Source organism: Anolis sagrei, chromosome X (assembly GCF_037176765.1).
Source record: "Anolis sagrei isolate rAnoSag1 chromosome X, rAnoSag1.mat, whole genome shotgun sequence".
Taxonomy (NCBI): domain Eukaryota; kingdom Metazoa; phylum Chordata; class Lepidosauria; order Squamata; family Dactyloidae; genus Anolis; species Anolis sagrei.
The window spans coordinates 41,163,953-41,177,631 of record NC_090034.1 but is presented as its reverse complement, the minus strand read 5'-3'; the positions used below and the strand labels follow the sequence as shown (position 1 = coordinate 41,177,631).

Sequence of the window (13,679 nt, the reverse complement as noted above, 5' to 3'; positions counted from 1 at the left end):
TACGATGTCTGACATTAAAATGTCCTTATTTATTTATTTAGAGCATTTATATACTGTCCTTCTCACCCCCGAAGAGGGACTCGGGGCAGGTTACAACAGGCAACCATTAGATGCCAAACAATTGGTCCCGTCCCAATCTTGTTATGGTTTTATATTATGTGTTAATGTTTTTAAATGTTTTATAGTGTTTTTGGGCCATTGTAAACCGCCCTGAGTCACCTAAGGGCTAAGAAGGGCGGTATACAAATATAGTAAATAAATAAATACATTCTGATGCACTTCATCTCATCCCTCAGTGGAGATTAACCTCATTGTTTATCGCACCTCCTACTAGACACAGCACTTTATCGACCTATCTTACCCACGGGTTTTACAATTTTTACTCTGCATTTGGTCTAGCTCATCCTTATTTAATTCTTTTAGCATTTTATACTTTGTTTTTATTATGTTACTGTCATAATTTTATTGCACTACTATGTTATTGTTAAGCATTTGTATTTGATGTTATTGTCTGTTTGTACATATTTTATTTTGCTTTATTGTAATTATTTGGGCTTGGCCTCATGTTAGCCGCCCTGAGTCCCAGAGGGGTATAAATAAAGTTTATTATTATTTATTTTATTATTAAAATACAGAGTTACAATTAAAATAGCATTCAATTTAAATCTTTCCCCAACCTTAGAGCCACAAGTGCTGCTGGGCTGCAACTCCCATTATCCCCAGTCCCGTGGCAGATAATCCAAAGTGACAGGAGTTCTCAATCAATAACATTTGGAGACCCAAACTGTGTAAAAACTAAAGAGCATGGACTATTGTGTTGATGATCTGTATCCATGACTTCTCTGTCCATGGATTAAATTGCACTTTGAAGGCAACCATAAGGCTGATGTGGCCCTCGATGAAAATGAGTTTGACACCTCTGCTCTAACAAGTCAGGTGCATGCTCTTTACCCATTTCATGTGCTGATAAAATGCATTGGGTGATTTCACCACTACCATCCGCCATACCCCAGCCACCCAGAGCTCCATTAACACGTAAACCCTTGGGCTGTACCGTAAAACTGAAGGAGTAAGGCACTCTGAGGACATCATCTTCATGTTTGTATTGTGCAGCACGCTGGGACGCTGTTGGATGTTCTCTTGGGTGCGAGGTGAGATGGGGGAGTGTTTCTGGGCATGAGTGTGTGCAGATGAACGGCCACCGCTCTGGTCTGTACCTGTAGGAAGAATCACAGTGAAACATTCCACATGGGACATTCAGAAAGGAGAGTTGCAAAGAAGGGGTAGTTGGACTCCTCTCCTTCCCCATACTGAACACTGAGGCTACCTGGTCTCCAGATGGGGGCATGCTCTACAGTGGCTGTGGCTGCTAAGACAGACTTCTTGCGTTCCTTCTCACGCTCCCTTTCCCGGTCTCGTTCTTGCTCCCGTTCCGAAACCGAAGGTCCCATCTGCTTGGTCAAGTGAGTGGGGGCTCCTGTGAATCAATGGCAATTTTATACACACAAGTCCAGAATCACAGCAGACTGAACATGCTCAGGAAGCAGATAGTTTGACTTCTCTGAACATTAAAAGGGATGTGCACGTGGGGGAAAACAAAATCTGAAGACACCCTAAATATTGTTTTGTGTGATGTGTCTGTACACTTAGCAGGATATGTACATACCTTCTTATCTATATAAATAAAAATGTAATGTTCGTTTGTGGGATTAACATATCTCAAAAACCACTAGATGAATTGGCACCAAATTTGGACACAATACACCTAACAACCCAATGTATGTCCTTTACTCAAAAAAAATGATTTTATCATTTGGGAGTTATAGTTGCTGGGATTTATAGTTCACTTACAAACACAGAGCATTCTGAACCCCACCAACGATGGAATTGAACAAAACTTGGCACACAGTTCTCCCATGACCAACACAAAATACTGGAACGGTTTGGTGGGCAGTGTCCTTTGGTTTTGGAGTTGTAGTTCACCTACATCCAGAGATCACTGTGGACTCAAACAATGATGGATCTGGACCAAACGCTACACGAATACTCAATATGTCCAAATGTGAACACTGGTAGAGTTTGGGAATCTTGACATTTGGGAGTTGTAGTTGCTGGGATTTATAGTTCACCTACAATCACAGAGCATTCTGAATCCCACCAATGATAGAATTGGGCCAAACCTCCCACACAGAACCCCCATGTGGGCCACAGCAACGTGTGGCAGGGGACGGCTAGTAAGCAATAAAACAACACAGAGGTTTCAATTAGATTTGATCAATCATGTTCACAGGTGTTAAACGTTGGTGTTTTCCTGCATTCAGCTAGCATTTCACACCTGTATCAAGGGCCTTTCTCTATCAAGAGGAACATCTTCTGTGATTGCATCTGTCTACTAAGAGATTTCCAGCTCTACCCTGACCATTCACTTTCCAAACTCCTTTGGTTGGCCCTTTGTATTGTCTTTGTCTTTGCTCCTTCCAAGATTTCATTTTACAAATAAAGAGGGACTCAAAAAGTTTGTGGTCCCTGGCAGATTTATTGGAGAACAGGTGAGCTATTAAATACCTGGATCTGTGCCTCATGTCATGCCAACGCTTAACAGCTAGATCCAGGAAACTTTCTGACCAATTTTTCTCCAGTCCTGGCAGTATGTGTGTGTTTGGGCATCCCACAGTGACTGAGATGACACCTTGATACTAGGCCTGCAGCTCAGTGACTCAGAGGTGCCCTACGGGATTTCCTCGGGTCTCACCTGGCGAGAGTGGGGAGCTGCTGTGCCGGCTACTGAAAGGCTGGGGTGTGCTGTGGATGTACGCAAGCCGATCCATGGAGGGGGTTGAGGTACCAGGACTGGGGGGCACAAGCACAGGCAAATGTGGCACTTGTGACAAGTCAATTATTCCTGCTGGGGGAACCAAAGAGAGAGGCAGTTAGGGGAGCAGAGCCAGAAGGAAACAGAACCAAGAGCTAGTCACACAAGGTAAAAGTAAAGTAAAGGTAAAGGGTTTCCCCTGACATTGAATTCAGTCATGTCCTACTCTGGGGGTTGATGCTCATCTCCATTTCTAAGCCGAAGAGCCGGCATTGTCCATAGACACCTCCAAGGTCATGTGGCTGACTTGACTGCACGGAGTGCCGTTACCTTCCTGCCGGAGCAGCACCTGTTTGCATGTTTTTGAACTGCTAGGCAGGCAGAAACTGGGGCTTACAGCGGGAGCTCACACTGCTCCCCACATTCGAACCTGCAACCTTTCAGTAAGCAAGTTCAGCAACTCAACGGTTTAACCCACTGCGCCACCAGCCGCTTCAGTCACATAAAGAGCCCCCCAATTAAGTCAACTATATCTAATCTCTGACTTCAAAGATCTGGACCCTTGATTTGCGAATATGAACACCTCTACAAAGTGCCACATATCTCCGTGGCCATCCCCATTGCCACCCCAAGCTAGATTTCCCACCTGACACTTCTAGAATCCCAAGGTTTTCAGACCTGCTGCATAGTTCAGGGCTAGGGAAGGCTCCCGCGGAGATAGACCACGGAGCAGGTCAGCTCTTTGAGCCATGGCAGTAGCAGCTGCAGCGTTGTGGTGCATCTGTTGGGAGGTGATGTAGTCATTGATGATGGTCTGCCGGTTCTCCATGGCGGCGGTGTCTGGGTAGCCACGGATGAGGTAGGGTGGGTACAGATGGGAGTATGTTGGACTAGGAGCCAAGTGCCTCGGCAGGTAATAAGCAGCTGCTGGAAAGAGTAGAGACAAGAGACAAGTTTTCTGTTTCACGTGCTACACATCTTCGGTGGTTTGGATCATGAGGCCAGCTGTGATGACGGCAGTTGGCCCCACTATCTGACACTGAATCTCTATGTATGTACGTATTTATTTGCATTTCTCCATAACCCTTCCCCAGACCTGAGTTCTTTGTGTCCTTACCTTGTCCATTCAGTTATGGATAGAACACATTCCCAGATGTGTGACTTTGGAGGACAGCTTTAAAGCCTACTATTTTATACAACAATTGTGGCCAGAATCTCCCAGTGTTATTCATTTATTTATGGCATTTCTTTCCCGTCCTTCTCACCTCCGAAGAGGGACTCAGGACGTCTTACAGCGACAGCCATTAAATGCCAAAAACAATACATTAAAAACACACGGTTACAATTAACACAATTAAAACAATTGTAAGCATTCAATTAAAAACAGTTCGCTGGTTCAAAACATAATCCAAATCACTCCAATTTTGGTCCACTAAATCGTTCTCTTCCCAGTTGATCCACCTATTGCACAAACTCTTGATTCCAAAGCCAGAATTTGAGTTTTTTTCTGAAAGGTCAGGAAGGAGGGGGCGGATTTAATGTCATTGGGGAGAGAGTTCCACAGCCAAGGGGCCACCATGGAAAAGGCCCTGTCTCTCGTGCCCACCAGTTGTGGTTGTGAAGGAGGTGGGACCGAGAGCAGGGCCTCCCCGGATGATCTTAATGTCCTTGGTGATTCGTAGAGGGAGAAACTTTTGGACAGGTAAACTGGGCCAGAAGTGTTTAGGGCTTTATAGGCTAAAGCCAGCACTTTGAATTGTGCTCGGAAGCTAATAGGCAGCCAGTGGAGCTGGCCTAACAGGGGAGTTGTCTGCTCCCTGTACCCCGCTCCAGTGAGCAACCTGGTTGCCAAATGTTGGACTAGCTGGAGCTTCTGAGCAATCTTTAGAGGCAACCCCGCGTAGAGTGCGTTGCAGTAATCTATTCGGGATGTAACCAGAGCGTGGACCATCGTGACCAAGTCAGACCTCCCAAGATATGGGCAAAGCTAGCGCACAAGTTTTAATTGTGCAAAAGCTCCCCTGGCTACCGAGACCAGGGGTTCCAGACTCAGCAATAAGTCCAGGATCACTCCCAAGCTGTGAACCTGTGCCTTCAGGGGGAGTGGAACCCCATCAAGCACAGGCTATAACCCTATACCCTGTTTGGCCTTTCAACTGGCCAGGATTCTTAAAAATGGATCAAACTCAATCTCTCCAGTGAGACCTGACAAGGCTTATCTAACCCACCCAAGGGGCTCCAGTCACTCTGATAATCGTAGAATTGGAAGAGACCTCCAGCACCATCCAGTCCAACCCTGATGTGTCATGCCAGAATACATAAAGCACTCCCAACAGAAGGTCATCCAGCCTCTGTTTAAAAATATCCCAAGGAGACACCACCACACCCTGGGCAGCATATTCCACTGTCAAACAGCTTTTACCATCAGGTAAAATTCCAATAGAATTCTATTTTCCTGTAGATTGAAACAACTGCTCCATGATCTAGTCTCTGAAGCAGCAGAAAACAAGCTTATCCCCTCCTCAATGTAAATTCCTTTCAAATATTGAAACATGACCTTCTTTTCTCCAACCTAAACCTAGCCAGCTCCCTCAAGACATTCCGCATAGGGCCTGGCTTCCAGACCTTTGATCATTTTATTCTCTAGATATGTTTTAGATCATCAATATCCATCTTTAATTGTTGTTCCCAGAACAGAGACACAGTATTCCAGGTGAAGTCTGACCAAAGCAGAATATAGTTCCTATGACTTCCTTTGATTTTGACACTATACTCCTATTGAAGCAGCCTAGAATTGCATTGGCACACTGTCTCCTAAGATACATAGATCTCCAGATGTCAACCATCCTAAATCACCAAATTTCATGTTTATTGCCAAAGTATAGTACTGCATATTTCTCTTGTGGAAATTCATTTTGTTAGTTTTGACCCAGCTCTTTCATTTGTTGAGGTCATTTTGAATTCCGACCCTGTCATCTGGGATACTAGCAAGCCCTTCCAATCTGGTGTCATCTCCAAATTTGACAACCATGCCTTCTATTCCATCGTTCTAGTCATTGATAAAGATGTTCAATAGCCCCAAAAGGCCAGGACAAACCCTCCTCCCAATGGAACACCACTGATCATTTCTCCCCAGGATGAAGAAGAGGAGCTACTGGATAGAAGCATCCTTTGGGTTTCGCTGTTCAACCCATTCCCAGATCACCTTGTAACAGTGGTATTGTCTAGCCCACATTTTATTATCTTCTTTTCAAGAATGTCATGGGGAACCTTGTCAAGGGTCTTACTAAACTCAAGATATGCTACATCAATGGCATTCCCTTTACGTTAATAGCTGTTTGTGTCCACCGAGGGCATTTTTACCTGCTTCCAGGGGGATTCCTCTGGGGATGGCCGCAGGGTCGAAGGGCAATGGAATGTGTCCCCGGTAAAGGTCCACGCCACTGACGCCACGGAGCAAGTGCTCGTAGGGAGACATGGGGTGATGGTGTTCTGCAAGGGTAGCATGAGGAGACTTGGAGCTGGCCATTTCCCTTGGTGTTGGGGTGATCTTTCTGTCCTGGGACATGGGCTTTCCAGCAGTGATGTTTCCTGTCAAAGGAGAAATGATGTTGAAATAAGAGCTGCTGTGGAAGCATCTTGGAGATCTCCATGCGTCCTGAAGCAGCCAGTTTCTTCTCTTATTGACTGGCAAAAAATCTGCTGAAAATACTTTTGACTTCAGCTAGGGACGTTATTTCTGTTAAAAAACAATGCTTGATGTCTACACCAGGTCTCGTCAACCTTCTGGGAGCTGGAGGGCCATAGGTTGAAAAGGCCTGGTCTAGACCCTATTATCCCTACTTCCAAACAGATTCTGTTTCTTTTACAAATCATGTCCTCCCCACCAATTTACATTCAATTACATCTGTGGCATTTAATTCTAAACATGTTTGGGAGGAGAAGCAGGTGGCGGCGGCAGTGTCCGTGTATGGGAAAGGTCTGGGAAGTCCCTAGACCTTTCAGTTAGAATCTCCCTTGCAATCTTGCTTGAAGAGTGTGAGCCAAATGGATATATGACAGAAATGTCACTATTTTCTTCCTAGAAAGGAGTCCCCTTGGGGAGATAGGGCAGAAGGTTCCTTAAACAAATATGTGACATCTCTTAAAAGGTGGAGGCACTCACACTTCTTTTCATGCAAGTCACATTAAGTTGAGTGTTTTCCCCCCAGATGAAGTGGTCATCACCAGAGCAACTAGGCAGACTGTGAAAAGAGCTCTCAGACCCAAAAGCAAGCCACATTCAAGGTGTTGTGGAAAGTATCACCAACCTTCATGTTGCCGGGGGGTTGGTTCCCTTGTGGACACTGGAGACCCTCGGTGCAAGTGGCCGCCGAAAGCTGCCCCATGGGCTGATGGGTGGTCTTCATATGCAAGAGGGCTGTGGCGAGGCTTCCCGGGCTCTGGTACAATCACAGGGGCTCCCCTTGTGATGGAGCCGCCTGTGTTTGCCACAGGGCTGGGCCTGCTTTTCAAGCTCTCATCATAGACTCTTTCCAGAGTCCTTGGATCCTGCATGACATCCATCGCATGCGCGGGATGAAAGGTTCGCCCAGGGCTTCCAATAATGGATCGGACATCATGCTTTTTGGCACTTGCGGAAGGGCTGTTGTCATACTTCAGGGGGGTGCCCTGGAGAGACAAGGTGCGAGAGAAAGAGAAAGGTTAGCCATTTTCCAGGGAGGAAAAAAAAATTCAGCTCACAACCGATCTTCTGAAGAGCCCAATGCATTCTAGGCTCAGCCTGCATTGCAGGAAAGACTCTATTATCTTACAATTTATGTTACAATTTAATTTCCAATTCTACAGATTACCGAGCCTGTATGAAGAATGGCTCAATAGGAAGATATAAAAGCAGACTTCTTTGGACACTGCCCTGTTTGTATTCACGCCATTCACCTTCTGGAAAGGCCTTCCTTTACTGATTCCACTGCCAAGGAAACCTGCCCTCCTACTATTGTGCAGAAGATTCTGGAACATGTTCTAGAGAGCATGCCCTAGTTTGGCTCACACTCGGCATGCCAAAAAAACAGGAACAGAAAGCATGTTTTGAGATGAGTGCGCAAAGCATGGTTAGTACTAAACAAGGGCTGATGCAATCTAGAATTCTGCACCCAGGGGCTAATCACAAATAAATGCAAAACCTGATACACCTAAATGCTCACACCATGGCTTGAGCCCCCATCTACACTGACCATTTAATGTAGCAGGAATGCAGCCTCAAAGTGTAGCATCTATACAATGCATGCCGTGAAAGCATGATGTAGTGTGCTTTAAGGACTTTAAACTGAGATAAGCAAAATCACAGGAAAGTCCAAAACCTAGCCCTTAATTGCACCAGTGTACTCCAATGTAAACCATATCGCAAGGCAAAACTGGCTCCATGTGCAGACACCCAAAGCACTCTACTGGTTTGTTAAAACAGCATTCTCTGTGGCTGTGAAGCCACGGATACTGTGGATCATGGAACTGTTGTGAGGCCAGCCTTTGCAGCATATGCAATCAGGAATGTACCAGGAATTCCATTCTAATCATCCACACAGTGAACCAGTTTTCTTCTATGCCAGTTTAAAGTGGACACAAGTTGTTAGTGTAGATGTGCTTTTGGACTCTCAACTATAGTAAGTGCAAACCTATATTTGGTCATGATATTGAACTCATGTATAAGTCGACCGCATGTATTCGTTGTGGGTAGGTTTGGAAGCCAAAATGATGGATTTTAGTATAACCCATGGATGACTGTGTTAGTGATAATGATGATGATGATAATTATCATTATTTTGTTACCAGTCTCTCCTTGGATAAGTTAAGGGTCTCTCCACTGAGAGGGGAAAGGGCTAGTGCCACCTCGGGGGGGGGGGGGGCGGCAGTTACCCCTGGCAGCTCTTTTCCTGCCCACGCATTCAAAAAATAACAAAAGTAGAGGGAATTTGTGCCTCTTTTGGTTTCTCCTGGGATAGATTAAACTCGTGCAGTTTGCCACTCTACTCTCTCTTTCAATCCCTGTAGGAACCAAGTAGACTACAAAATGCCATGACCAAAGGCCAGTAGGGAAAGAATCCAAATGTTTCAGCTGCCCAGAACAGAGAAGGGATCAGGCCAAGCGCCTGATTTTGTGAATCTGGATCCATGGGGCATTAGTACTTGCAAACAGGCTTTACTAGAATAGGAGGAGGACTGAGCTGAAATCCCACTACAGCCATGCATTTTATTCACTGGCTTTAGAATAAAGCCCACTTTTGATGCAACACCAAATCGCAATGTACAATTCAAGGGGGAAAGATACTAGTGCCTCAACCCTCCCCCCCCCCCCGCCCCCAATGTGAATACCTGGGTAATAGAACCTTCCTTGACGGGCCTTGTCATCAGAGAGACATCAGGTGTGCGCCTCAGTTCCTCCCTGGGAATCTCATGGATTGATCGTCCTGCTTCCTTCACAGTGGCAATGAGGCCTTCATGTCCTGGTTTCGTTTTCAAAGGGGTGAGGCTCTCATGAGTCCTGACCTTGTAGGCCTCGGGGAGGTCTCTTGGTGGTGTGCTTTCTCTCTTGAGTTGTTTGGCTTCTCTTCTGAGGTAATCCTCGGGGACCTCCACATAGGATCGAGGTATACCTATAGGAATGTGCAGAGAAAGGAAATCCATCAAAGGACTTTCACGGAAAGGTATGCCACTCTCAATGCCTTTCCCTCCATATAAAAGCACATTTATTCAGTTATGTTGAAGAAATGTGCACATGTAGGCCAGGGATGTCAAACTCATTTTCGCCGAGGACCACATCAGCCTTTAAAGGGCTGGTTGTAATTATAAGACTGTCAAAATGTAAAGGATGTGTTGGGCCAGATATGGCCTGCAGGCCTTGCATTTGACACGTGTGACTTAAAAGTATAGAAATAAAAAATAGTGAATTTACGGCTTAGAAAAACTAACAAGTCATGACATTCTTCAGATGCCTTAATCATGTCACTCAAAACTGACACTATTCCGTCAGCCTACAAACTGACTACAGTAAGGCATGATGGGACTGCTTTTCCAAACTGAAGTTTCGCCTTTTACAACATTTTCACCCAACTGAGACAAATAACACATTTCTTTTCACTTTACTTTCACTAGCTAACACCAGGATAAAGATGCATGACTCCTTGAGTCTGAAAGGTCCATGTTGTCATGCTGTCTAATTCTGGAAAATAATGGGATTTGGGAAGTGTGTGTATGTGTGTTGAGGGCTATAAATCTGTTCTGGCAGGTCCCACACCCTTTCGAAGCCAGAGAGACAAGAGGAAGAACAACAACCTGAGAGACAGTGTACAACAGTAGAATGGAGTAGGTAGCAATGGACATGCTGGCTGCCATTTCGAAGTTGGATTGAGCTTGCGAGTATCTCACTGCTTAAATTCAAGACATGCAACAAAAGTGGACCACAACTGCAACACGATAGGAAATGAGACAGTGCCAGGACACTGACTGTCAAGTGGCACACTCCAGTTAGATGTTTACATTCCCGTTGTTACACCTTTGACGTGGTTACCTTGGGTGATAGAGCCCCGGATGTGATGTGGTTCTTTTATGTTGAGGGGACTGTGCCTGTCTGGTGGGATGGCTCGGCCCATGAGACCTAGAGTGCCCCCCAACACACACACACAAACACACACACACACAAAAGAAAGAAGTTACGATATTTCAAGATGTACACAGTTCTACACTCCCACCCCTTCTCCTGGGAATTGACATTTGTCAAATGCTTTAGCAATTGGAAACTGAGAACACAAAAATAGAACAAAGGCCTTTCACTTTCTGAGATGTTTACTTGTGGATTGTTTTCGGTTGGTTGTTTTTTTTTTTTGTAATTTTGATGAGCCTGGATTCCAAATGCTGTTGCAGAATAAGTATACATGTACCAGGTCTAAACTGGGTTCAAACTTGTCTGATGGGAAGAATGGTTTATTTCATATTTGTAGTGAACTTTATGTTCAAAATTATATCTGTGGAGTCCGTCGTCCCCCCCCCCCCCATCTCAAATGTACCAAATCCAAAACTATTGAAAAATGAGTTAGCTAGGAATAGAATAATATGCACAGATCAAAACTATCAAAATGCATCAAATCACTTCGGTACAGGGCTTGGAAGATTGCATTTTATAGCAAAAGAATGTATATCCCCAGCACTTTCCCCCCCGACTCCAATAAAATTTGTTCAGATGGATTTGGAAACAAGCGCCCTTTCGAGTTCCCAACTGCCTCTCCACCATGACTCTGGCTTGTTTTCATAATGTCCTGTTATCCTCAAGTACATAAAGGGACCCAATCGAGTTGTATTCTCCACCAGTTTACAAGGAGGATTGTGAAAACCCACCTTCAATACTAGCAGATGATAACTCGTGTCCCGATAAACCACGCGGGACCCTTCCTTCCATCATGTCATAGGTCCGTTTGGTGCTACCGGTCTCATGGGAGGTTCCAAGGTGTCTACTGTTCTCTTTGGGGCACTGTACAGTAGCAAGGGCACCTGGAAGAAGTGGGAACAAGGCAGGAAAAGATAGACAGGAAAGTTACATCAGGAGGCTATGAGGTTACGGTGCATTCATCATACTTATGGCAGGATTTTCATGAATGAGCCAGGCAAATACGAAGAGATGCTTTTGAGGCCTTTGTCAAGCAGGTTTTTAAATAGTATGGCCTGGAGCCAGTTCCTGAGAACCAACTCATTATTCTCCTACAGCTTGCACTCCACATTTGGTGGCCTCATGCTTGGACACATCCCTCAAGCTCCCGTACCATCTGACCAGTGAAACACCAAGATATACATTCAGACCTAATGTAGGGATTTAAAATATGTCTTTAAAGCTTTAGCACTGGCTACATCTTTAGAATGTCCTCAGCATGAATATAAGGTGCCTCCCATGTTTCCTTGGTATGTTCCTTTAGGGCAGTGGTTCTCAACCTGTGGGTCCCCAGATGTTTTAGCCTTCAATTCCCAGAAATCATAACAGCTGGTAAACTGGCTGGGATTTCTAGGAGTTGTAGGCCAAAACACCTAGGGACCCACAGTTGAGAACCACTGTGGGTGAGGGGCACAACGAAAGAAGCCTGTCTGCATCAGTCAGAATGTTCACTCTGAATCAGTAAACTATCTAAATAAACTGAAATTTAAAATGCTGAAGGATTACACTGCAGAAGGAAGACAACCGAACAAAGCAAGTCATCTGTAAAGGCAGGAGGGGCATGCTGACAGCCAAGGACCAGAATGATACCAAGACATCGGATACATCTTCTCCCAAAATCTCAAACTAGTTGTATTGGGGACTATTGTCTTAAGTTCGGAGTAGCTTGAGGCCCAGTCAAACAAAATATTTGTTATTTATGGATGTTCATCTTCAATCACAAGGGTCCTACTATCTTTACTGGGGACCCAGAGGTGGTAAGATCCTTGTGACTGAAGATGAACATCCATAAATGCTTGAGGCTCCCAGCACCACCTTCGAGGGTACCATGATTTAGGGTACCGAAGCCACCAAGAGGCCCAGTTAAACCAACAGGGAAACACACCCCTTATCCAGTTCCTCATTTAAATCACCCACCAAGGCAACTAAAGCTGTTCTGTGCCCATAACTAGGGCTGAAACCAGATTGAAATGGATCTCGATAATCTGTTTCATCCCTAGAGTTGGGAGGCCACCACATGATCCAGTATCTTGCCCAGAAACAGAAGGCTGGACACGGATAAGAGAGAGAAACAAGAAAGGAGGCCAGGACGACAAGGCGAAGCTTATTTTCTGTACTCAGTGACTCAGCTTGAGTCTTCTATAATCCACCTTCACTTTTAACTTTGTTTCTTTTCTCTCCAACTCAGCAACTTAACAGGAAATACAGTTATGGAGGGACTTTAAACTCTTGCCACTCTTTCTGACTACTTCAACCTTCAAATAATCACCTCTTTAAAGGAATTGCTCTCATAATCAAAACGCCTACGCAATATGACCCCCCGAGGGTGGACAATCCTACATTTGTAGACTTAACTGAGGACTCTTGCTCAGCAGGAGAAAGAGGGCCACTGGATCTCAAGATGGAAGAAAGGGTAGAATCTGGGACTGAGGGAATGGGAGGGCTTTCTTGTACTCATAGGAACCAGGAGGGTCCTGATTGGCAGGAAATAATTACGGACCTTCAGAGGACAACTGCTAACATGACATCAGACTCTATTGCTCACCCTACCACAGTTTTTTTTTTGCCAAAACCAACATCTCTTGCAAACACAATTTTGGGGGGGACATTGCTGATTTAATAATCAATAGAGGCAGGTGGACCTCAAGGAGGGTGGTCTGCAAATCTCTGGCTCAAATTTTATCAAAGAGGCCATCAGAAGTCAGAGTGGAGGCCATAACATGGTTACGTAGAGACTATCAATCATGTGATCACTCTACCCTACCTGTCTTCTTATTACACCTGAGGACAATTCATGGCTTGGTGAGCTATTAGCAATTCAACCTTGCTTAAAAGAATGGGGCATTACCATCAGAAAGGTGTTTGTGGATCCCTATGTTTGCCCCCTCACTGACAGCATGGAACCTTCTCACCATGATCCATCTGGTTCCAGTAACAAATCCACAAATAGCTCCCGTTAGGACCCTCCCCCCACCCCCACAGTATCAATTTGAAACCCCGTCTGCACCTGTAGTCCCTTCTCAATCCGTCACACTCTCCTGCCCAAGGACACTCCCTCTTTTTAGTTCCCGTGATAACTCCCTTTTCTCTACATCACTAGAGACATCCTCACACGACCTTCATAGTAGGTCACAAACTAGCTCCCCTTGCTCAAAGAGCTGACTAGCCACT

At 45.1% G+C, this 13,679-nt stretch overlaps 1 protein-coding gene across 16 annotated transcripts in view; it reads right to left on the bottom strand.

Moving 5' to 3' along the window:
* NCOR2 (nuclear receptor corepressor 2) overlaps positions 1 to 13,679 on the bottom strand; it is a 343,965-nt gene that overhangs the window by 23,501 nt on the left and 306,785 nt on the right. For 11 of the 16 annotated variants that reach the window (XM_060785561.2, XM_060785569.2, XM_060785570.2 and 8 more), the window contains 9 exons: positions 11,201 to 11,353; positions 10,377 to 10,463; positions 9,182 to 9,462; positions 7,123 to 7,483; positions 6,176 to 6,403; positions 3,491 to 3,739; positions 2,753 to 2,905; positions 1,328 to 1,477; positions 1,055 to 1,217 (listed from right to left, as the gene is read on the bottom strand). In XM_060785561.2, the coding sequence (XP_060641544.2) occupies positions 1,055 to 1,217; positions 1,328 to 1,477; positions 2,753 to 2,905; positions 3,491 to 3,739; positions 6,176 to 6,403; positions 7,123 to 7,483; positions 9,182 to 9,462; positions 10,377 to 10,463; positions 11,201 to 11,353 (1,825 nt within the window). The remainder of the gene's footprint in view (positions 1 to 1,054; positions 1,218 to 1,327; positions 1,478 to 2,752; positions 2,906 to 3,490; positions 3,740 to 6,175; positions 6,404 to 7,122; positions 7,484 to 9,181; positions 9,463 to 10,376; positions 10,464 to 11,200; positions 11,354 to 13,679) is intronic. The other 5 variants (XM_060785566.2, XM_060785574.2, XM_060785563.2 and 2 more) reach the window with 4 other exon arrangements.